General features: G+C 42.1%; 1 protein-coding gene across 3 annotated transcripts in view; it reads left to right on the plus strand.

The window, feature by feature from the left end:
- The window catches only part of LOC126402013 (interleukin-1 receptor accessory protein-like 1), a 387,060-nt gene that overhangs the window by 171,816 nt on the left and 188,530 nt on the right, over positions 1–26,714 (plus strand). For all 3 annotated transcript variants that reach the window (XM_050063650.1, XM_050063648.1, XM_050063651.1), the window contains one exon: positions 15,510–15,789. In XM_050063650.1, coding sequence (XP_049919607.1) covers positions 15,510–15,789 — 280 coding nt within the window. The remainder of the gene's footprint in view (positions 1–15,509; positions 15,790–26,714) is intronic.

Consider the following 26,714-nt stretch of genomic DNA (forward strand, 5'->3'; position numbering starts at 1 on the left):
TGGATACCACCCATCACCATATGGGCAATCCAAACCAGCCGATAGGAGGACTACCACACACTGTATAAGATAACGGGCGTAGCTACCCTGACATCCCACTGGTTTTTGGACTGCCATATTGAAGCCTCCAGTTCAGCATTTCAACTGTCGCCATCTTAGTTTCTTGGAGCCAGAAGTGACCATATCGGAGACCGTGATAAGGCCTTGATAACACTGTTACTCAGGGGTCGCGTTAACCGGATATTCTTGGTCATTGACCTTTTTTTACAACAATGACCTGAAAATCTGAAGGCCGTCGGTCATTTTGACCGGTTGCAATTACCACCCCTGCCCACTTGGCGGCAGAGTGCACAGTCAGTGGTTTAAGTGGCTGCCGTTTTCACACTGCAGAGAAAAAGTCATTCATCTGCTTCATGTAGTGTTGTTGACATAACAGCCTGGACACACCAGATGCAGTAGTGCCGCAGAAGTCCTGCAAGTATACTCGCAGGCGCTTGACACAGGCAGCGCATTTCTCCTGCGCTCTCCGCGCCGGTTAAACATCGACTCCACTCGTCTGTTCCCGTCAGTACTCATGAAAAAAAATGTGTTCGGTTATGCACTGTTGTGTTATTTTAAATTATAAACATGGTATTTTCTCCTCACGTTCCTCAGTGCGTGCTGCTGCTATTTTATTTTGAAAATTGGCTGGATTCTCTCGTCTTTTCTGTGTCCGACTTCCTGTTTGGTACGATCCGCTCTATCCAGCTTGACAGAAGCGCTCGCGGATCGCGTGAAAAATAGACCAGACGCCGAACTGAAGTGCTGCGGTGTGTGGATGTCTGTTCATCTTTTTGTTCATGTCCTTATTAATGCACACTTTATAACTTACTTGTTGGATTTATTAAAAACGAACGAATGAAAACTAAATGTCTTTGAATATCTTTATTATCATTTAAAAACGAAAATTAAAATGACCGGTAAAAATAGATTATGACCAGATTTTTATGACCCTGTCGGTCAAAATGACCAGCGATGAAAAAGTCTAGCGCAACATCTGCTTCTACTGTATAAAGTTGGGCATTTTAACATGGGGGTCTATGGGGATTGACTCGCTCTTGGAGCCAGCCTCAAGTGGCCATTAGATGAACTGCAGTTTTTGGCTTCATTTCTCGAGCTCGAGCCAGACCTATCTCCATATTTGGTTTTGTGCTTGAATTATTGTGTGGAGTTATCATGGGTCCAGCCAGACCTGTCTCCGGTGCTGTCGAGAAAAGGAACACTTTTGAACAAATAACTTTAGGCTTTTAATTGAAATTATCTCAAAGCTCAGGTTGACTTTTTCTCTTGGCTTGTTTTACAGAGAACTAATATTTTCTCTCTCAATAGCAGATGACTTCTACGTGGATTTATTGAGCAAGATGTGAAGCTTTGTAGTCAAAAATGAACCTTGGCTATTTGTTTTTTAATTGCAGTTTGATCCATTTTATGATGTACTGTTCTGATGAATAATAAAACCTGACCCTGGTCCAATTTTTACGGGAAAAACAAAGCAAGGAAAAAGATTACTTTTAATACTGTGTTTGTTACGTATGACAGTCAGGGTTTAACTCCCCCTTTGCGCTGTGAGACCGTGCTGTCCCATCCTAAAAAATCCAATCAAGCAATGGACGTGCCGGCAAGACAGAGCCAGAAATACCACCTCCTGTGCAGAAATGTGAAATAAACAGGCATCGGCATTTTCAGGAAACATCTCAGCCAGCTGTCCTCACTTCCCCATGTCACTGGCTGAACACTGTCACAGAGAATGAGTGCAGTGCATCATATTATCTAGTTTGTAATTGAATTGTAGTGGGAGGTAGGTTGGTAATCAGTGTACAGCAGGTAGTTTTCGTTCCAGTGTTTGACAGTAATGTCCTCTAATGGGAAGCTCTGGCTCTACTCTTGTTCCAGGCCACTAGGTTTCCCTGGATCCCTGACTGCCTGTGTGACTGGAGTGTATGTGTGTGTGTATATTGGATGTAGGTACGCAGCCGTGTTTGTGTGCCTGGCAGAAACACCTCGTTCGGCATCTCCCCTGCCATACCTCTGAAATCCTTTCAATATTACTGAAATGTTTTTTTTTAAATACACTCGACCTTGAAAACATATCTATGAAGAAACTGAGTCACTGTCCACTTCTGCTGAATTACCGGCAATTGCCAATGGCGAAGTGATTTACAGCGCGGACGCCCTTACTTGTGTGGCTTTTGGGGACCTCGCTGTCCTTGCTGATCTGCAGCTTGAATCATTTCTCCATCATAATTTTCTTCCTCTCTCTTTGAACTGCCGGCACAACCTCCCCTCACCCTCCCACTCCTCTGTGCAAGAACTGAATAGCTCAGAGATAGAGGAAGGGTGAAACGGAGACAGGGGAGGCGGGAGAGACAGAAGCACAAAGGGAAAAAAAGAGAAAGAGATGATGCTCTTGTAGTTAACACTGTGGGAAAAAATGAGAGACAAAAAATAAGGTCAGAGTTGACGTATGAGAGCTGACACCAGCGCCCATCAGGACGGCGCCCGCTGCTTGCTTTGTTACATATTCTTGCCATCTTATCATTTCACAGACGGCTGGCGCAGAGGCTGATGTGACAATGCTCTCTATCCATCTGGGCACGCTCTATTTTCACCAACGCTCATTTCGCGGGGGCACCGGAGCACAGCGCCCAAATGGTGTGTCGGTGTCTGTAGTGGACCCGGCGAGGGTCTGAGTCACCGGCTTAGCGCACCCACACCGCCATGATACAGCACAGAATAACAGGCTGACAGGGCTGCCAGCGGAGGCAGCGCGGATCGCGTGGCCCGCTCCCTGTGTGTGTGTGCGTGTGTGTTCTCACTGTGTATTTTGTACCTGTGTGGGTGGGTGAGAGTGTGTGGAAAGAACGTCTTATCCACACTCTTGTCCTATGTGCGCAGTCATGTCTGCAATGCAGCACTCGGGTGTTTTTTCAGGAGTCAGTATTGTTTATGTTGTGCGTCTCGATGCCTCCCAAGGCTGTTTGTTAGATGAGAGGATTACTGGCGCTGTGGGGAACAGAAGGATGATTTTCTGATTATATAGTGCTCTCTCTGGAGTAGACACCCCAGCCATAACAGGATCACTTTTGCATCTGCTCCTTGTCAAATGTTCCCCTGAAATCGGCACGAACTGAGAGCAAACATATGGATACAAGTCAATTATTATAGTTTGATTGCCCAGGAGAATCAAAATGCTGTTTGGGAGATATAATCACCCCTTTAAAGTCGGAGCGTAAGTCATTCCAGATTCTCACGCTGAGATGATCCAATAGGAAGATAAGACACTTTGTCAGATTTGGATATAAAGCGGGATGATGGGTTTTTCCCTCGCAAACGTAAAATGAGTGCTATTGAGCATGGAAGGGAAAACAGGCCTAATCACCTATACAGAGGCTGATTTACATACTGCTTTGAAGAGAAACGTGCTTCCTGTTTCTGTGCAGTTCTGCTTCATATGCAGGTCGGGACTACTAACTGCACTGCATCCTCATTATGCAGTGAATTAAATAAAATTAGGCTACAGTTTTTATTAGTGAGAATAACATTTAGAGGGGCAGCCTGGTGCATTGTTAGCACTGTCGCCTCACAGGAAGAGGATTCCAGGTTTGCATGTTCTCCCTGTGTCAGCGTGGGCTTCCTGCCACAGTCCAGAGACATGCATGCACAGTAGGTTAACTGGGGACTCTGAATTGCCCGTAGGTGTGAATGTGAGCATGAATGGCTGTCTGTCGCTATGAGTCAACCCTGTGATAGTCTGGCGACCTGTCCAGGGATTGGCTCCAGCCCTTGTCACTCAATAACCACTCCATAAAAGTGCATTTTCTGTTTCAGTAATCCTTTCACATGTTGTGTTTTACATTTCTCTTTTTAAATTAACAGAAGATTTGGCTGGTTAGCATGAGCAGCATGAGCAAATGATAAAATGGGACGATTGGTATCTGTTGCTGGTGCACCGGTGTGGACATATCCTGCCTTTATAAACTGTGACCGTAAGGAACAGCTTCTACTCTACCTGTGTGTGAGTGTTGATGTTCCCCTGCGCCTCTTCCCTTCTTCTCCTCCCTGCAAGGGTCCACCCCAGTAAAGTTAGCCTCGTCCCCCTTCCCATCAGCTACCTCTGTGTGCTCCCTGTCCCCGTCAGCATTTAACCCGTGATTGGAGACAGCAGGCGCCGCTCTCTCCGGAGGCCGTGTCCAATCAGAGGAGCCGAATCTGATACGGAAGGGAGAAGCCAGCAAGATTGCGGGCAATGTTTATTTTGCGATAGGAAGAAAAGCAGTTTGCCCCCTTCTCTCGTTTTTTTTCTTCCCCCAATCACATATGAGTATTTGCATATAAATGACAGCCCAGTGGCTGTCAAGGAAGAGAGGGAGTTGGGGAGAGAGACAAACGACAAATGAAGATGAAGTGTCATGAGAGTAAAGAGCAGGCGAGACAGGGAGAGAGAGAGAGAGAGAGAGAGAGAGAGAGAGAGAGATGTTTTATCTGCTTGTGAGGAACTCGGAGGATGGGAGGTAAATGTCACTGCAATCATGAAATCAGCTGGGCAGCTGGAGTCACCCTGCAAAAATATCAATCTTTTCATCTGAATTAAATCTTTTTACTTGCAATCTTCTAAAACAAGACAAAATTATGCTAATGTAGGCTTACTCTCTTTTGGGAAATACACTCATTCGCCGTCTCTCCATGTGTGAAATGAGAGGATCAATACCCCCTTCGTGTCTGTGTGTTATAGGAAAACTATGGTTTATTATTTCTGTGGCTCGGGCCGTCTGTCCAAGAGGTGATGATAACACTGAACTCACTAAAGTTACAGCTCCTGAAAGCGACGGCTCTTGCCCTTCTTTCTTGTGGCCATGTCTGCTACTGATTTGCATTTTGTAACATCTATGTATGAAAACACACTCGTTCCATCTGTGTAGTTTCTGCTTTGTGCACGTCTACGAACTATATCATAGTTCTACCATCATGAGACGAACAAAAAAAACTGCACAGTGATCTTGCTTGACTTGCCAATATTGTGTTGCAGGCCCCATGTAGCATATTTTATTTAGTATGTTTGTTAGTATATTTTGAAAGACAAGCCGCAGGCTGTTTAAAACCGGTCCGTGGGCCATGATTGGCCCTCGGGCCAGACTTCGGACGTGCCTGTACTAACTGATCGAGGCAGTGGAAGACCAGCAACCTTTGCTTTCAGGCTTACACCTGCTTTTATGCTATGCCAAGCTAACTAGGGCTGCAACTAACGATTATTTTCATTGTCGACTAATCTGTCGATTATTTCTTCGATTAGTCGACTAATCATCTAATGTCTTGTTTCGTACTCACGCCAAAGGGTTTTAGTTCACCGTCATGGGAGAGTGTGTAAAGCTGCCAATATTTGACCGTAAGAAGCTGCAGTAAGAGTATTTTGGGGAACTTTTATAGTACTTTTCTATCAAAAATGACTCAAACTGATTCGTCGACTACTAAAGTAGTCATCAGTTATTTTAATAGTCGATTAGTCATCGATTAGTTGACTAATCATTGCAGCCCTAAAGCCAACACGTCCATGTTCTGTGCCGTAGATAATGTGCAAACATTTGGGCGAGCGAGCATACATCCCAAAGCATTGGACTATTCCTTTAACAGTCTCCCTCCCCTGCACTGCCTGCCTGTGTATTTATAGAGCAGTGTTCTCTCCCAGGTGGTTATAGAGTCTCCTTTATGTTACCATATGGCCCATAACTCTGGTCATTTTAGCATTTGCAGTTCCTTATTGTTGCAGTGCCATTACACCAACAGCAGACAGCTCTTAATATCCCCCCTACAAATTTGGAAATAGATAATTTCCTGTTTGAGTCTTGCTCATTGTTCCAGTGGTCCTATGATGTGTGTGTGTGTGTGTGTGTGTGTGTGTGGATGTGTACATTGTGTGAGAACATACTCTCACATGCAGAGGCCGTGGCTGATTGCTTTATTGGCTGATGACTCATTCTCTTTTTCAACCTGCTGGAGGTACTTCAATCATGCAGGTAATCTCCTCCTGTACGCCAGCAGCCGAGAGGTTACCTTTCCCACACATCAGAGCTATTTTCCTCTTAATTGAGACCCACTCTGCTGCGACAGCGTTTTCACAAGGAGGAAAATGGCAGGTCAAGATTTCGAGACATCTTTCTCCTCCCCTGCCTCCCCTCCCGTGGCAAAAAAAAACGTGGCTGTGAAGTTGATAAGTTCCTTTCGGGACCCTGGAGCCAGGCCAGCTAAGACACTACACTTCATGAGGGCAAGCAAAGGTTGATGTCGTGTCACCTCATACAGCGTGTGTGTGTAAATGTGCGTACACATGCTTGTGTGTTTATCCAATCAGCCTGGGCCTAATGTATGCGTGCCTTTCTGATTGAATTACGCCGGGGCCTTTATGGAGAAAAATGGTGGTGAACCATCTCCTTGAGTGCTTATGAGAGAACAGACACTTTGTGGGAGTCTCCGTGGTGACCTGACTCAATCTGCATACGATTACCCCTCAGCAGACCTGTAACCCAATTTATGAGCTGATCACCTCCTCTCCAGAGGGAGCACATGCTCGTTCTCAAGTGACAGTAAAATGGAGCAGGAACACGATGACATAACATTTGTTTAGCTTTACTGTGGTGCCCTTTAAACTAGAAATGCATCATAGTTGGGTTTTTTAATGCATGTTTACTGGCATCTCAGTCACATCTGCGTTACGTCGTTTTAGCAGTCGCTTGCACACAAGATTTATTTTTTAATATATTTTCACAAACCTTGCCCTATATATCTGATATGAAGAAGCTCCACTAAAAGAGGAGAGCTAGTTTCTATTAAACTTTATGCATTTTAATGCATTTTTAATTCAGAAAAACAACTTCAGTAGATAAAATGACTTGAGGCCACTTTCCAGTGTGATCCTTTTAAGATTGAGGGTCAAATAAAAATAATGAATATTGAATAACGGCATATATTTCTGTTTTGAAAGTATAATTAGCTTTAAGACTCAAAAGACCTTCTTTGTAAAAGTCTTCTTTCCACTTAACCTTGATTCTAATGTACTTTGGTTCCTTCTTGCAAGTAAATTTTGTGATGAATTTTACAAATACATACTAATATGAAAAATGCAGCACGTGACCTTTGGCATCAGAACCAAGTTTTTATGCCTCCGCAGTGGTGATAGCTGTGGCTGGAGGTATTGTGTTTTCCGGTTATCCGTCTGCACCATTCTCATGAGCGCAATGTCTCAAGAACACCTGAGGGAATTCCTTCTAATTGGCACAAACATCCACTTGGACTCAGTGACGAACTCACTAGACTTTGGTGGTCAAAGGTCAAGGTCACTGTAACCTAGTGTCAGTCTCATTCTCATGAGCGCAATATCTCAAGAATGCCTCAGAGGAATTTCTTCAATTTTGGCACAAACATCCACCTGAACGTAAAGATGAACTGATCAAATATTGGTGGTCAAAGGTTAAGGTCACTGTGACCTAGTGTCAGTCTCATTCTCATGAGCACAGTATCTCAAGAATGCCTTGGAGGATTTTTTTAAATTTTGGCACAAGCGTTCACCTGAACGTAAAGATGATCTGATAAAAATATTGGTGGTCAAAGATTAAGGTCACCGTGACCTAGTGTCAAGTCTCATTCTCATGAGCGCAGTATCTCAAGAATGCCCTAGAGGAATTTCTTAAATTTTGGGCCAAGCGTCCACCTGAACGTAAAGATGAACTGATAAAAATTTGGTGGTCAAAGGTCAAGGTCAGAGTGACATCATAATTAGGGATGGGCAAACGATCAAAATTCATTATTCGATCATCAAAAAAAAATAACGATCAATTATCGATTAATTGATAAGCGAGTATTTCAAAAGAGAGAAAACAAAAGAGTGCCGTCCAGACTGTCGCCGCAAGAGAGCGCAGCTGGCCCAGTTTTGAGCTTCAACCCCCCAGGCCAAAGAGGAATTGTGGCGCTCATGCATTTACAACCGTTGCCAGCCAGGGGTTACAGGCCAGATACTGAATCGGTGACAATAATCTTGGGTGTCCAGCTTGACACTGTGCTGATTGTATAGCCGGGGGGAAATGTGTGCGAGGCATCCATGTTTTAGAATATGTAGCTTCTTTGCATCCATATTTGAAGCATTGTCTACAGTGATGGCTACTTATGAATCTAGACTGACATGGATGTAAATAACTGCAACTTGACCGGTTCGCAGAGGCATACAATCGTGAGGTGGTAATTCTAGTTTTTATGTTTTCTTTCTTCTTCCTATAAATCACTTGGTTTGGTTTTGGTTACAAGCAAAAAAGCCTTTCTATAAATGAGGCTCTGGTCTTTTACACAGTTGGACAAACGAGACAAACATGACAAACATAAAAACAAGGCAGGCCTGACAAATGGCCCTGTCTTTGTTTAATGGCGTGGTTAAATCTGGATATGGCGAGAAGACCCCATTTCGATGTAGTGTCAGTGAATGTGACTCTATTAAATTCTGATTTCCATGCCGAGCGACATGCAAACATTTGTTCTGTGATCATTTGGCAAAACAACTGACAGTTACCATTTTTTCCAGCTGACAAACATAATTGTTTGGATCCAGGACTCACTCGGGGACAGTGACCAAGGAATTACCCCTTCTTACTTCTGGGTCATGTGTAGTATAGCGGCAAAGACGCTGCTTATGCTTCATGGTCCCAGTTGCCACAGAACTGCTAGAGTTGTTATTATCACTCAGCAGATTGGCCAATTCCCTCACCAATTGTGATCCAGCAGAATGGAAATCTGGTGAGCAGGGAAATGTTAATCGAGTTCAATTAGGCTTTGTACCATGTTTGTTTCCTGCCAACAGATAAAGCAGAATCCCCACCCTCACTTACTGAAATGAACGATAACCCTCTGTCAAAAGTCTGAAACGGGCAATTTGAGGATAGGTGGAAGATAACAGATACTGGCGCTGGCAAGCTCCTTGTGGCGGTATTAGAGATAAATACAGCAAGCCCTTTGAAACAGTTGGGCTGGAGTTCACCCTTAAAGGGAAATTAATTTGGGTTTTTTGTTATTTTTTTCTTTAACTTCTCAGCGAAAGTGGGGATATTTTCAAAATCCTGTGCAGCAATCGAACGCCTTAGGGTGGTTTAAAAAGCATCCTTTATCTGGCAGCAATTTCACTGTTGAAAAGACTGTTACATATGGAGTACGCTTTCATTAGTGATCAACTACTTCACTTTTTATCACTCTTTCATTTGTCTTTTTATCAGATGTATACTAATAAGTGTGTAATTTAATTATTTTGCTCAAAGATTTTAACATCCACATTTAACTGTGTCAATTTATGTTTTACAAACCAGCTATGCAGATGCATTTGTACTATTTTGCGTAACAATTACGTACTGTAATGCGGAAATCTGGTACTCGGGCAACATCAGAATAACTCCTTCCCGTTCTGAGACAAACATTTCCTTCAGTTAGAGGGAAAATGTTCAGCTGTAGAAATAAAAAAAGAGTGGACTGAGTGTTTATTTGCCGTGCTGATGGGAAAGGCAATGACTGAGCCAGGCTGTCTGATGTTTGGCAGTGATGCATTTACTGTGTTTTTTTTCCAGTACCAAATCCAGTCTGTGCAGCCAAACTGAAAGCACTTCTAAGTAAATGTGTCTTTTCCTTTTCTGTCTGGGCAGGCGTAATATGTTAAGGGTGCAAAGACTGGTTTAGTGGTCAGCTAGTGGGGCGTATTGGCACGCTTGGTGGCATTCAATTATTCAGATCCCTTAGTTAAGTAGATGCACCTGTACTACGACGTACAGACTCCATTACAAGTAAAAGTAGAACTGCCATTTTATGAGTCTTACATCATTACACATTATTCTATTAAAAAACGGTGTTGTATTAATTTGTAAGCAGCATTTTAACCCTTTAAAAACAAACCTCCCATGGATAGATTTTAAAGCTATGAAGCATTTTAAAGTATTCCAAGAAATGACATTACAATAAGCAAAAATACCAATCAGGCACTTTTGGTTGACGTTGTGGTTGTTGTAGGTGGTAATTGTAACAACTGCATGTATTTCTAGGTAGTTTAATCTTCTTAATCTTTTCTAATCAGTAACCCAGGACCCCTTGGTCAATTAGTTTTGGTAATCTGACTATTGATTCTTTATTTTCTGGGAATTTTGCACCATTAAAACAGTGTCAACAAAGGCGGATTGAGCTTCATTAGGTACATTTGTGGTTATGTCTTGTATCTTAAAGAGTTTTATTACGCTATATAGTGTGCTCCTATGGTAAATATTCCTATATAAACTTGTTTCCAATGCACACAGACACACTAATCTTGTTTTCTGTTTGAGCCGCTGCCTGCTTATATGACCTTCTACCCTCCCCTGCTGTTTTTATTAGTCGTGTGAGTAAAACACTTCAGACTCTCAATTAGGGCACATGATTAGAAGTGAAACCATCTCAGCTGTGGTTGTCTTACCTTAAGCTTTCAAGTTATTATCGTCCACAAACTAATTAGCAATTGATAAGCGAGGGTAGACCCTTTGTTGCCATGGCAACAGTCAGACTTAATCACAATGAATAGATTGTGGTGTTGGGTCGCTCTCAGAGCACGTGCTGCCTTCTCCAGCATTTGCATGTGCTTGATTTTGTTTCCAGTTATTCACTCTTCATTCTTGTTGTACGATTTAGATTGTGTTTTTTTGTTTTTTGCGTGGTCTTGCTCCTGGGTGGACCCACTTAATTGTGGAAATCAAAAAGAGGGTTAGAGGGTGATGTCAGAGCGTTGCATCTGAACGCAGTGTTCTCATGAAATGACGACTTATTGTTGCTGATTTAGGATCATGTCAGATCAGAAAAGGTGCTGCAGATTTGGCACTGCTGCTACAGCAGGTAAAATGAGCTGTCAAATTTGCCTGACAGTGAAATTACAACGCTAATGGCTTATTCATTACATTTAAAGGAAACATTCCCCCTCAAATAGCTGCATATTGTACATTTTGATTCTTTGGTGTTAAGTGAATCCAGCGAGCAGTTAATAATAAAGTGTTGTTTTTTTCCTTTTTTTCTTATCTGCTTTAACTGATTTTCGTCATTTCCCAGAAAGCCTTTAACAACCTGGAGAGAACATAGATGAAGTGAGCTATTGCTAAAACAATTAGGGATTGATTGATGAAGAGAAGATTAATCACCGGCTATTTTGATAATCAATTAATTGTTGAAGTCATTTATCAGGCAACACTGCCGAACGTTTGCTGGTTTCAGCTTCCAAAATGTGTAGGGTTGCTGCTTTATATTGCTGTGAACAACATATCCTTAGGTTTTAGACTGTGGGCCCTGGACATATCAAGCATGGACAAATAGAGCCCCAGCCCAGTTGCCAGTAGAAAATGTTGGTATGGAACATTTCTGCAAACCCCAATTATGTTACATTCGTAGGTTTCCTAAGTATCACATTGACATTTCTAAAGCGATGCAGTATATGAGCCGATTTTGCCATTCAGAGGTAGAGAGAATGGTGGATGGTGTGACACCTAGGCGAGACCTTTGAAAGCTGAAGACCACTGCAGACTACTGTTCAAGATCAACAAACAGAACTGGTATAGTAGCCCCCAAATGTGGGTGTTTCTTAAAGACCCATGGCTGTTTCTCCACCAGGGATAGTGTCATAAAAAATCAGTGTCATTTTTTAGCATCCTGATGCTTTTGTTTCTGTGGCCTTTAAGCCCACAAACATGGGTGTCTTTTAGCTACACATGGCTGTGCCTCCCCCTGGGATACTACCACAAGAACCAGGTGTTTTTTAGCTCCTTTTGCTATTTTTTGCTGGGGATTTTTAGCCCTCAAACGTGGGTGTTTTTTAGCGACCCATGGCTGTGTCTCCTCGAGGGAAAGTACCATGGGAACCAGTTGTTTTTAGCTCCTGTTGCTGTTTTTCTTGCGTCTTTTTAGCCCTCAAACTTGGATGTTTTTTAGGAACCAGTCAGTGTGTTTCCTGCAGCTTTTCAGTCCCCAAACATGGGAGTTTTTTAGCAAATCTTGACTGTTTCTCGACGGGGATAGTGCCATAAAAATGGTTATTTTTTTGCAGAGACATTGCTGCGTTTCCTGCCGGGATTGTGCCTTCGAAACCAAGAATTTAAAGCCAAAACATGATCTTTTCCGAACCATGACCAAGTGGTGATACCTAAACCGTTAACCAAAGTGTTATAGAAACATGAAGAAAGTTTCAACAGGTCTGCCACATTATATCATACAAATGTAACGTATCCATGGTTTGCAAAAAATGTGCAAAGCCAACATTTTTCCAGGCGCTTGGGCTGTGCCTCCCACTCTCAGTACCCTGTGCACAGTTTGTCTATGCTGGCCTCACATATGCTGTGTGGCAATTTGTATAATGCTAATTAATTTAGTAATATTCATAATGTGCACTCTGCTCTGCTTTGCTCTTTAACTCTGATAAATTGACACCAAAATCTGTTAGTTTAAGTTTTTGGTAACTGATGGATCTTCTGCTATTAGACTCCACTGCAGCTCCCCTCGAAGTATCTCTATGAGACTTTTATGTGGTCCTCATATTTTCCCTGTTGAAGTGATTTAGAGTATGCTTCTTCCTTTTTCATCCTTTCTCCAGCACCTAAAGCACCCACCAGCTTTGTTGCTGTCGCTCCCAGCATGACCCTTACAGTACCACACAATGCAACACAATAACATAAATCAGCATGCTTTAATCAATTCCCCGCCAACACCCCTCCCCCGGTTACCCCCAACGACTGCCGCACGCACTGCACCTCGCTGATTGGCGGCCCAGTTGCTTCTTTGGTAAATAAAACATTTATAGAGGCTCAATTAGCGAAGCCTGTTGAGTCTGCGGCAGCTGTGCTCGCCAGCTGTTTTTAAAGGAAGAGCGATGCAGCGAGGTGAGGCGAGGGAAAAGAGGATGTCAGGAGCAGGAAGGGAAAAAATGGATAAGGTAAGATGAAGCAGGCAGAGAGCTTGTTTTTGATTCAGTGTGGGTGCAGTTGGTTTTGCAAATACAAAACCAAGTGAAAGAGGAGAGAGAAATAAACTTTTTGCCAAACATTTACCTGGTTAAAAAATGGCGACAGACCACCATGGCTAACTCACTAATCTTGCTTCATCACACAGGCCACAGCTCACCTGAAGGTTTTTCTTTTTGTTTTCATATTTCTAGATGAACCTCATTTTCAATAACCACCCAAATGTGCTGCTTGCTTGATACACACTGTTGCTTACTGCACCTTCATCATTTTACACAACTTGCTATGTGTGAAACTGTCAATCAGCAGCTCAGGAGTTGCTTTTGTCTTTGTGAGTTTTCACTGGTGTGTCAGAACTTGGAAAAGATGCAGTGTCAGTTTCATGTTTGGTGTTTCTCATGATGCTTATATACACCCAAAGATGGGAAATAAGTCTGAGGATCAAAACACAGCCCTTTGCCTGCTGTGTATGAATAATGCAGTTATTATTCAATCCTTGCAACTTAACTTTTTGACTGACGGTTGGTGGGCTTTATTGGATGTCTTGTCAGTAAGACCCCTGTTGCTCTGCCTTGGCATGTGCAGTGGCGCAATATGAGACAAGCTATTTTTATGACTCTGCGCTGGCAATAGCCATGGTCAGAGGCGGGAAACTTTCAGGTTGTCCGTCCATCCCCCCTCAATGCAATATTCCGGAAATGTATTGAGGGAATCTCTTTAAATTTGGCACAAACGTCCCCCTGGAATCACGGATAAAGTGATTTTGGTTGTCAGAGGTCAAGGTCCATCCGTCCCTCGTACACAAGATATTTCAGGAACGCCTTCAGGGAATTTCTTCAAATTTGGCACAAACATCCATGAAGACTCAAAGGTGGGGCAAGACATTTTAGTGGTCGAAGGTCATTGTGACCTCTTTTTGGTCTCCTTCTCGTGAGCACATTGGCAATAGCCATAGTGAGAGGCATGTTTTTGATTGTCCATCTGTCCCTCGTAAACAAAATATTTCAGGAACACCTTCAGGGAATTTCTTCAAATTTGGCACAAACATCCATTAAGACGCAAAGGTGGAGCAATTACTTTTTGGTAGTCAAAGGTCTCTGTGACCTCATGTTGGTCCCATTCTCATGAACACATTGGCAGTAGCCATGGTGAGAGGCATGTTTTTGATTGTCCATCCGTCCCTCATACACAAGATATTTCAGGAATGCCTTCAGGGAATTTCTTTCAATTTGGCACAAACGTCCATTTAGACATTTTGGTGGTCAAAGCTCACTGTGACCTCACAAAACATGTTTTTGGCCATAACTCAAGAATTTATACACTGCCTTTGACAAAATTTTCATACAGAAGACATTTAATATCCAGAAGGTCAAACGTCAACTTCACCGTGTCGTCATAATGTCTGGCCATTATTCAAGAACATAACTTGACCTTGAAATTGTGCTGATAGTGTAACTCTTCCTTGCTGCTGGGTTTAAGCTGTATGTGAAGCATTTTACATTTTAAAGTGTGTTTGCTTCTTTGCAGAAATGTCAACATTGAAGTACCGTCTACTGTCATGGCTACACCTTTTGTTGTCCACCACAAGCTCATTAGTTTTCCTGATACTGACCTTCAGGTGCTCGACGTTGCACCACATGACAAAGCATGTGACAAAGAGTCTTCTGTACTCCTCTGTAAAAGTAGTGAAGACATAAAATGCACTGAATACCTTTTATTAAACTCCTTTAGAGCCTACAACACATATATTATAGGTCTGGAAAGACATGGATGTGAACTGCAGCTTGACTGGTACAGCCACGAGGCGGTAATTTCAGTTTTCATTTGTATGACTGGAAACAGCCTTTGAGACCTGAGGATAGTCTGAAATCTAATACAGACCTACAGCAGCTTCTGATTTTCTCAGGTTGACTGTAGATGAGTGCCATCACTGCCATTTAAACAGATATTGGAGGCAGCTTATACACAGTTTATTGCCAGTCGACTCAATTTATGTATGAGATGGTGACACATGAGCCAAATATAAACACAGTAATGTTGTAGGTGAAGGCAGGGGCAGACAGAGAACAATGATTGAATGCAGCAATTGATGTAGTTTAGTTCCACATTTTGAAGGATAGCCTATAGTGGTATACACATTTACACATTAGAAGAACGCCTGCTTGCTGCCTGTCTTTATAAATTATCTGTGATTTCATTCCGCACATTTAGGAAGTCAAATGAAGGTGTGCAGCCTCATATGGGTTGTGTGTTCTTGTGAAACACAAAAAGGAGTGTGTCAGTGCTGCATGAAGGAAAAGAGTGTCTTGACTGTATTGTGGACAAAGGACATGAACAGACAGATCGATGCCAGCACTGAAAGTGGTCTCGGTCCTGGTTGCCACATACTGTTTACATGATTACAAATCGCCTCTGCTTGGCTTGGTGATGATGCAAATTGGCCTAGAAATTATTCAAACCCTTTTCTCTTTCCTTCTCTTTCAGTGGAAGGCTGCATGGATTGGTCAGTGGACTACCTGAACTATAAGGTGCTTCTGGGGGAACCTGTACGGATTAAGTGCGCTTTATTCTATGGATATATCCGGGCCAACTACACCCACGCGCAGAGCGCAGGACTTAGCCTTATGTGGTACAAAAGTGCAGGACACGGTGACTTCGAAGAACCCATCAGTTTTGACGGCACAAGGATGAGCAAGGAGGAGGATGCCATATGGTTTCGACCAGCGGAGCTGGACGATGTGGGGTACTATTCCTGCGTACTGAGGTGAGTTCATTAGTTCTTGTACACTAGCACTACCTAGAGACGTACGTTATACTGCTCCCTTTATTTCTATCAAATGTTAATTGCTGTTTTTATTGTTTTTGCTTTGAACTGGAGCAAGCATTCATGAGGAAATCTTTGCACCATTCTGGACTTGTTTTGCCAGCAGTGTGTCAGTAAAATAGTGGGGGTAAATAATATTTTCTGGAACCCTGTGGGCGAGAGCAAAGCTATTTTAAAGTCCTCCCCTGGTGATTTCTAATGAAGTCTCTCATCTCTGGCCAAAAGAGCACTGGTCCTTGGTCCACAGAGCATCATCTAACAGTATGTGGCCCCTTTGCTTCACTTTATATGCTAAATTATTTCTTTATTCTCCTCTGGGGGACAGTAAGCCATTAGGTGCAATTGGTAAATCCATAACTCTTCGGCCCTCACAAGTCCTTCTTTCTGAAAACGTGAAAGAGCAAGGAGAGAGATGAAAGAGAATGGACAGTAATTCAGCACCAGAAGACGGAGGAAAGGGAAAAGGCAGCTGAGATAAAAAGAAAAAAGAGCAGGGGACTTGTACTATCTTCCTCTTCCACTCGCCTGATGGTGGAGGTAGACAATTGTTTGATTTATGAGTTCTATAATGTGGTGCAATTCCTGGCTTCCCAGCTTATATTGGCAGAAGTTTTCATTAACGTGGGGGCCAGTCAGAAAGAAAAGGCCTCTGTTTTGGAGCCCATAAAAAAATTCACAGGATGAGGGGAACTTTGAAACACATCTCCCTGAAAGAGAGGAGCGCAATCTTTTTAGAAGTCAGAAAAATTCACAGAAACATTTGTATTTCAACCTTAAAACAAGCGATTTAGGACATTTGTTTCACTGGCAAAAAACAGGAGAATAATGTACTCTTGAACGGTTGCACTCAGCACAGGTTTCCTTGTGTTTCACAAGCTCAATTGTAAGAGGTTTTGGCCATTACTATTCATCACCATTAGCACTCTCCCCCTTGCTGTGGCGGCCGCCGTGAATAGAAACGGGCAGCACCAATCCAACAATTCTCTATTCAGCGACATTGGCAGCATTTTCTGGAGGTAGACAATCAGTCAGCTCAGAGTTATTGTGTAATCACGCAGAAAGTAGAGCCATGAGATTTGATTTGGAAGAGTAGTGTTGCTTTGTCGCCAGTCTCTGCCATTCAGAACCAAATTAAGGGGCAACACTTATTTGCCCATCACGGAGAGAAATAACAATAGTTCTGAATGCTGAGCACTTTTCCATCGCAGCACTTTTCCATCTCTGCAGGCATTTTTTTTGGACTATTGTTGCCTATCGTCATTTTCAGCAGGTTTTAAGTCAGGACAGGGATGCTCACTTTTAAATGCTTTACTTTATAAATATTTGCCACTCAAATGGAATATAAACAACTCTGACCTTTATTTCTAACGCAGCCTTGTTGCTCCAATCAGCTCCTCTGATGTTCAGTGTTAATCACAGCATCCAGTGCAGCTGGGGGGGTTTCAGACCTTCACAGTATTACAGGAAGCAGACACATGATACACTGATTAGCTCCAGCACAGTAAGACCATGTTATGATGTGAAGATTACGAACTGTGATTCTATGTAGACCACTGGTTCCCAACCTGGGGGTCCTGACCCCCAGTAGGGGTCGCCAAAGTTTCACAGGGGATCAGGAGGGCTTACTGAATTTAACAAGTGTAAGGAAACTTTTTGAAAACATAAACAGTAGGCCTATATTTCAGCATTTTGTTCATTTCTGTGAGAAAATAAACGGTAGGCCTAAAAGAATCCCAGATAAAATTCCTGCAAATATCAGCCTTGTATCAAACGTATGTCTGATGCAGTATTTACTGGATATATTCTGCACAGAATTAATTATAGTTGCTCATTTTACACAAACTTCCTGCAGTTTGGCTTTTGAGTAAATTGTACAGCCAATTACTTGTTCTGTGCTTTTATTGTTATGGATTGAATATATTGATATTAGATTAGTTTAATAGATTATCCATACAATCCCTCAAAGAAAAAGAGAACCACTGGGAACCACTGACCAGTGATACATTTTTAAAAACTACCATATTTACTGTCACTGATCATCAGTGAGTGAGGAAAGATTGCACGTTTTTGACATATTATCTTTGTTAAGCTGATAGTGTCAGTGTGTTAGCAAGCTATTGCCTGTTCATCCAGCAGACATGGAGTCACATTAGTGTTTTTCTGGAGTCATGTTTCAGACCACCTGACGAATTAAAGTCCAATATTCACTCTCCTTTGAGCTCTGTTTTGGTCTCCACCAACTCCCAGGGAAAATATCTGTCTTGTAAATTTGCTATGATCTTCACTATGTAGGTCTGCCTGTCCATGCGCCTTTTTTTATATGCACATTTTCAATTTTTGCATACATTTTTACACTTGGGGGAGGAGGAAAAGTTGCTGTATCGACTGAGTACAATGGAAATGGATTCAGCGAATAACTGTTGACATACAGGTATCATGTAGCGTCATCGCATAGGCCACTGAAAGCTCTCTTCACTGTCTCCGGATGGTTTTTAACACGCTGTACACACACAGTTGTTACAAGAACTCTTTCAAGAGCTAGAGATGCACGAATCCAGCTCCAATTCAGTTTCGATCCCGATCTCGATGCTGTGGCTTTGAGTATCAGCTGATACCCGATACCGATCCGATACCATGGTTGACCTAAAAAGCTATATACCTTTAGTGTGAAATACCTCCACACAGCAGATTCTCTCCTTCGCTCCATGACGTATGACATAGCTCACGTCGCAATAGATTTAAAGAGAAAGGATCGCCTCAGGTATAGGTTGCATTGTCCGATACCTGATCCATCTATTTTGATGATACCGGGGCCGATATTCGATCAAGATATCGGATCGGTGCATCCCTATCAAGAGCACAAATATATCAATTGTTCAGAACTATATTTCTATTATCCATTATTATCCTTCATTTGAGGTGTTACTGGCGCTCTTTTTTACATCGTCTTATAGCGACCTCTTCTTCAGTAGCACCTGACTAGAGAATTGGTACCAACCCAGACCCAACATCTCACATTTCCAGCTTGACAAGTCTCCTTTTGAAGCATGAAACCAGAAGTGAACATTTTAGATTAAATTTCCTGACTGTTAAATCAAGCTCTATTAATTAAACTCCACAAATACAATAAATAAAGGGGGAAATACACATTAATTAGTCACAAGGTGTTTACTGTCAGTTCTGCAACAGCTGAGTTGAAGAAATAAGCCGAATAATGTGCACATGCTTTATTATATAGTAATAACTTATTAACCTTGTAGGTAAAGGGTATTTTCTGCGGACTGGCTCATTAGTCAGCTCTATACAGCGACATACGGTGGCTTTTCGCAGAGGGAAGGGCCTGCTTGAAAGGCTTGGGAGGATTAGGTTATTGGATACTGTGTGTATGTGTGTGTGTCGCATGTTTAGTTCAATGCAGCATTCTGAAGCGCATAGCAATGCGTCAGAATTGACCACGTGGGACCATCAAATTAGAATGATTTATAGTCTTGTATTAGCATTTACTGTGAGTTCTGGAGCCACAATTATAAGGCCAAGGCTCAGTCCAGATGACTGACAGAGCATTCGTTTAAGGAGAACAGAGTTTTGATTGCTTTCTCGCACTGCATATCAACTAAAACTGCACGCATATATGGTCTTAAAGTGCCTCCAAATCACATGTATATCACATTCAAAGGAAGAGGTTAAAGTACCTTTGCAGGATTAACAGCTGAAGGCTCGCTACTAAAGACGAAGCATTTAACCTTACATGGCTACAGAATGACGTTTGCAGCCACATTTGCTTTTGTCACATTGTCCTCATTCTTCACTCGAGCGTTGACAACGTGTTAAAAATTGCAGGAATGGATTCATCCAATTTTACAACCACATAGCAGAGCGTTGAGCTGTTGTGTAGACGTGACTCATTTCAATTCCCAGTCGCCGCAGCCAAATCAGAGGATTGCTCTTCTCTTTTGTCTTAGCAGCGTGGGTCCTATAGATGATCAGCGCTTGCATATGTTAACATATCACATTTGGATTAGGCTCTTGGCAGTGTTTTTTACTTGAGGATCCTCACCCCTTTTGAAACATGAAGGGACCTGGGGAATTAGAGTGCTGAGCGGTGGAACGAATGAATCACAGCACAACAATAAATCATCTCTCACTGGATACATTTCATACTTGAGCATGTTAGAACAATTCAATCCTGGTTACTATGGGCTCCCATGATGTTATTGTCTCAAAGCTAGTATTGATAGAGACTGGGGTGTCCAAGAATGTTACGCATGAATGTCTTCAGACACGATCTAGAAATGTTGTCTTCTCTGTATTTTGTGTTTGTATTTAGTGTGGTGCGCTATTCTCGTTTAATCAACCTTGAGTGGAATAATATCGTAGTGATAGGAACATTTGGGTTTTAAATCATCTATGAAAATTCTATAAACAAGGGCATCGTGTAAGGGCTCAGATGAAAAAGCGTCATTGAATTGCCTTCAACATATACAGCAAATGTAATCGGGGGATCAGTGTGAGGTCGCAGATTGTAACAGATTTGCACAACAATACAGACAAAAAGGCCGAGCTTAGGCTACTACCAAGAGTGTAGGTTTTGTTTCAGCATTGGAGGGCATACATATGAAGCAGGGGTGAATTTTTAGGCACCAATTTATGGTAAAAATATCTGTTTATGTCAAGAAAAACGCAAAATTCAGGCAGCAGGTGACAATTCAATATATATACATATGTATATATATATATGCTATAATACTCTCAGACATTCTGTGTCTCCTGTAGATCAACTTTTCTCATTAAATGTCATCACTGCTGAGTCACGGGTGTAGATTCAGAGCATGTGCTTCATACATGAAATGATACATTAGTTATATATCATTATTACATGCTTTATTTCTTGATTTTGTTTTTTAGTTGTAAAGTTTTTTACAAGCTAAGATCTGTTGTGTTTCCTCACACCACCACTTCTCCTTCTCTTTGTTATTTTAATTGTCTGATGTCTCGTGCACGAGCAGGCATTAACAAGAAATGCACCTCTTTTTGTGTTTATGACAAGTTGACATAATGATTATTATTGTCATGACAAAGACATCTTCTGGTAATGCCATCCTAGTTAATGTCAAGTTGTCATAATAAGGACATCCCAAACAAATCTAATGTCAACTTGTCATGACAAAGACATTTTCTGGTAATGTCACTTTAATTAATGTCAGCTTGTCATGACAAAGACATCTTCTGGTAATGTCATCCTAGTTAATGTCAAGTTGTCATTATAAGGACATCCCAAACAAATTCAATGTCAACTTGTCATGACAAAGACATCTTCTGGTAATGTCACTTTAATTAATGTCAACTTGTCATGACAAAGACAACTTCTGGTAATGTCACTTTAATTAATGTCAACTTGTCATGACAAAGACATCTTCTGGTAATGTCATCCTGGTTAATGTCAAGTTGTCATAATCAAGACAACCCAAACAATGTCAACTTGTCATGACAAAAACCGAATGACACTTAATGACAGCAGTCATAAACGTTTATGACAAGTTCATGACAGTGTCATGTCATAGTTATGACAGTGTCATGTCACCCTTATGTAGATACCTTCAAGTAAAGTGTTTCTGGATTTTTTTTTGTTAGGTTGTAATACATTCACCAGGCAATGGACATTTGTTTCTTCTATACTTATGTTGCATTGTATGTTTTCCTTTGGTGCAAATGAACCTCTCTCCAAGCGTTCTCATTTGTTATTTAACATATCTCGGTGCAAGCTTCTTTCCAGAAGATTTTTAACAAATATCGCTTTCAAAAAGTGTTGTGGACATGTGCCCAACGTCCCCAGTAAAAATGACACCTTTGCCTAAAATTACAGTCACATTAGTGGTTTGTAGCTTCAAGCAGCTTGTTAAACTCTTTCTCGTTACTGTACCTACAAAGCCAACTGTAATATTTGTTATTGATTATGTTTCTGTGTCATGAAAGTGGCAGGGGATGTGTTGAACAGGGATATTATCGAACGCGACTACATTAAAAATGCATGTAGGTGGGAAATGCGATTTAAAAAAAAAAAGAAAAGAAAAGAAAAAGTAACTTTATTTATCCCTTTGAGGACTTGAGACATATCTGGTTTGTTTGGTGAATTTATCTAACATAATTTTTCATATAATAGCACTATAATAATTTAAAATATTCCTATATTTTTCATCAGAACTGTATTTATGTCAACATGTATCTTAGTTGTTATATATCATTTCATACAGTACACTGAGGCAGTGTAGTGACATACTCTCTGTTGCAGCTATTCAACTGTGAGTTTATGATTCTCATATTGCATCAGTAATATAGGGACTGTCAGTCCGAGTGTGCTATCCACAGGCTCTCTAGATACCGGGAAAGAGATCTGTCTGCCAGCTGTCTGTCACAGGTGTTATTGCACTAGGCAAAGCTTAACGGTGTCGGCAGAATATTCATAACACACCCACATCCGAATGGCTGCAGCCAGTGTACACACACTGCAGCACTGCTACTGTTCACCTCTGCCAGTTTACCACCCTAGAGGCCAATGTGTTATTGTCGAGCAAAATTCAGTTGTAACTATTTAACTGTTTGTTTTACGCATTTATATGAATATAATTTCAACTATATCACCCAGGTCTTGAGGTTGAAACACAGCCTGTATGAGGATCTGTGTTGTTCTACCCGAGCCAATATCACTGCCAGCCCCGTGAAGTAAGAGAGAAGCGCGGCTTGCAAGCAGCTTGGAAACCATGTGGCATAATATAGATGATGACAGAGACACATCTGCACTGGGGAAAACACACAAACATCTTAATAAGTTGCGCAGTTAGCAAAGTTTCGAGTCTTAAAAGCAGCTGGGGAAGATGTGCTAACAGGGTGCAGATAAACACAATTATTTCCAATTCAAATCATCGAGTTTCAAGTGCTTTCTTAATCAAGAGGCATGTTCTTAATAGTGTTTGAGTCATCTCCCTCCTGTTTGTTCCTTGTTTCAGGACTTGTGAACACTGTGAAGTGGAGCTATCTCGCAGCTCGACAATTTGTTTGAAACATTAGACTAAATTGCTTGTAAGGTGGATGTTTTTTGCGACGTACAATGCGGCTCCTCTTTTATTACATCGTTAATTTATTTCATTGTCTATGGTGCACGCTCACAAAAACAACTCACACATATACTATCTCTTTGCCTTTGTTTTATGTGTTACATTATGTCCTGTGACTTTACAGTGCTGCTGCTACCCCTCTTACAGGGACAGGTCATCCCAAAATAAAAAATATGTACTGTTGTTTTTGGGGTGAGCTGTCCCTTTAACATATACCCACACACGTACAGCATAATGTCCGCGTGCATCACATCTCTGTGTATTTTCTTAGCTGCACTTAAGGGTGTCAGAGGGCACTGTCATATGCTGTGACACACAAACACACACGACACACACAAACATGACATGTCAGTTCTCTGCTCCCCCGAGACGAGCTGCCACTGACAGGAACTTAATGTGCCTCCAATCTGTATGTAAAAGCAGGCCAAGCTGACACACACATGCACATGCTCAACAGCCTGAGCATGTACGCCTGTCTCACACATACACACACACATACACACACAGATCTACATGCATAATAGACATATGATGAAGGACTGCTCACGCCACATACAGTTTAAGAGTGGAAGGGAGCAGATGAGCAGTGTTGTGTGTCAAATCGAGGGTTTTCAGATGTTATGCCCAGAGGAGGTCTGTCGTATGCAGAACGAAAACATCTGCAGTGGCAGAGTGTGACACTTACTGTCGAGTGACAGAAAACACACACACACAAATAGGCCATCCGGGCACTTGGAGGATACCACAGACTCCCCAGCACTGCTGCATGTGTCTCTGTAAGCCTATTAGCATTACAAAGTTGCTAATTCCTGCTATTTTATACCTCGCTGACAGCAGAGACAGCCGAGTAAAAGCTGGTATGGCTAACACCATGACAGGAAAAACATGGAGTGGATGTTTGGAAATGGCTCAGCAGTGATCCTACAGTGTGTGACTTGGATTGCAGTCCACAATAGTGGAATGAGTGTATTTGATAAATATGATTTGGGTTAGATAAAGTCACTCAGGTTTGTGTTTCAGTTTGTAAGACTCTCATTCTGTTTCCAACTGGAATCAGGACAGCAGGAAAGTAGAAAATGGTGAATAAGTGGTAAAATGTTGCTTGTGCTATTAAGTGAGCAGGTATTATTTTATAATCTGGTTCACCCAGGTTTTAGCGCAGAGCCCCAACTCACTTGAGTTCAGTCGCCACCAGCTCTCTGCAGAGTTTGAATTCAGTGCTACCTGGTCTCTCCACCCACCCTCTCATCCATTGCTTTGCCCTACATGTGCAAATGCACCATAAATTAGCAGGACGAACCGATTTGATGGATGTCTGTTTCTGCTTTGATACAATCACACATAAGAGTTCACGCTCTAGTGGGATTTCTGATTGCCAAGCAACATCACTCTAATCACCTTTTCCTGCATGTTCAAAAGGTGTCGTGTGTGAGGTCTCCAGTCTTTACAGCAGCTTAGTTTGTGGAATCTTTAATCGTTCACTCGTGGACTCTTAACTTCTGTGTGGAAAAGAGTTTAGTGTCCTGTTGTTTCCAGAAACTTCCAGCTCTATTCAGGTCATGTGCAATGCACGATGGTCGTCGATGTTTCTTTAGTGACAGTTGTCCCCTTATCCTTTGCTTATTTCCCCCTGCTGGATGTTACAGTGTCAAGAAGTCTGTAAAAATCTTTAGAAGTAGTTCTGCTATTTTCCATCTTAATGAACAAAGTCGTCTGTGATATGATCAGGCACATGCACAGATAGACCTCATCATATCCTCATATCAAGTGCCCTGCGGAGCAGCGTCACGTCTCGCTGATGCCTTCATGGACAGCCGGGTAATGACAGTGTTTGCCCTCAGCCTCAGCATTGTTTGTCACTGTTCATCATCTCAATAAAGCTAGTCTAACTTATGCAATAAATTTAACGACAAGTAAGCTAGTGTGGCGTAAAATCACGCCGTCCCCCTCCAACTCTCAGGCTTATTCTGGTTCACCAACAGCCAGGTGCGAGCAGAGACAGATGCCAAATCGCTTTCCCACTTCCACATGTCTTTATAAGCAAAAACTTAACTTAAAATTATATTAACATCTCCAGCACCGTGGCTCTGATAACTCATTTAAACAAATCTGACATGTGGTTTGGCGCAAAGAGCAGAGAGGATGGCAGGAGCGCGGAGCTGCATGCTTCTGTTCTCTGGGATTCTTCGAGAATATTTGAAGCTTATTTGGAAGTGAATTATAAGAATTAGTCTGTGATTATTTTAAAAAAAGAGGAGAGGAAGAAAATGTGGAGAGTAGGAGAACAAGTTTAGGCAAGCAAAGGAAGAACAAAATGAGGAGGAGAGGATGTTTAATGTGTTTAATATTTCTTAAACAGCTTTTAAATGAACAAACATTCCCTTTCTTGCACAAACTCTAGCAGAAATAATCACCAAACCAAGCATGTGTCACACACATTGATCAAACAAATGCCCTCGCGCGCGCGCGCACACACACACACACACACACACACACACACACACAGTGTATTGATTGCCTTTGAAAGTGCAGGGATTACAGTGTCAGATTAAGGACAGATGTAGCAGCGCAGAGAGGATCCCGGCTCTCGGCAGGTAGCTAATGTTTCACCTTTAACCCCGTTCACTGGTGCTGGCAGGCTGCCACTGTCCCAGGCTTATTAATGGGTTTCCTGCATGTCCTGCGATGTCTGGGCTGTCACCAGCAAAGGACAACGGGAGGGGAGGATAGCATCTGTGTGTTTGTGCGTCCATTTTCTTATTTAAGCCTGCCACGAGCGCACCGCACCTGGCACCTGCACACATACACACGCACCAGGAGCTCTTACATAGAATACACACACATTGAAAGCCACCTCCTACCCGTGCCCCGACCGCAGCCATGTTGACTGTGTTAGTATTCGTGGGCAGGAGTGGCTGGTGATCTCTCAGGGAGGTGACAGTCAGAATGGGCCGTCTGGAACACTCTGTCATTCAGCCCAAGTCAGGGCCTGTCCAATTGATCCAGCCCAGCTGTCAAAGCCAATGAGAGACGCTAGACTAAGGAGCAGCAGGGATGGTTTGTGCTGCCAGGGGTTATGGATGATGTATAACGTAAGGATGGTGTTTGTGTTATAAGCTATCTGGCAGGAGACAATCAGTTAGCTGTGGCTCTGTGAAATAGCTTTGCCGAGGAGGACTATAACAATGACGCCCTGATAGATGTTTATTAATGCCTTTAAATACTGTGCTGTGCGGAGGCACATATGGATGAGGGTTTGAAGTCATAATGAAACCCCCCTCACCTGGAATTTGGCATTCCACATCTTGAATTTACTCTCTTTGGATAATCTGAAAGATAACATTTATTGAACAAGATTGTATATGAGGTTCGGGGTGGCACAAAGTCGTCGACTGTTCGGCAACTTGATCTATGGAGTCTGATTTGACAGCCAATCTTGGAGTCGAACCATCGCAGTTGTGTCTGAAATTGTGGTTATGAGACAAAGGACCATTGAATTCGGGCCAGTAATTAATGCTATATTTATATATAGACGAATTTGGCGAGCGATTTGTGTATGCCGCCATCTGTCAGTCATCAATTCATTATGCTGTCATTGTGAACTGACTCTCTACAATGACAGCATCATGAATAGCTGGATTGATGATGTTAGACAGTGGCCTCCGGTAACTGATGAAGGTATCTTAAATGAGTACCGATATTAATTTAGAAATTAATCATTTGTTTGAGCGATAAGCAGGAAAGATTAGAGTA

Source organism: Epinephelus moara, chromosome 15 (genome assembly GCF_006386435.1).
Source record: "Epinephelus moara isolate mb chromosome 15, YSFRI_EMoa_1.0, whole genome shotgun sequence".
In the NCBI taxonomy this organism is placed as follows: Eukaryota; Metazoa; Chordata; class Actinopteri; order Perciformes; family Serranidae; genus Epinephelus; species Epinephelus moara.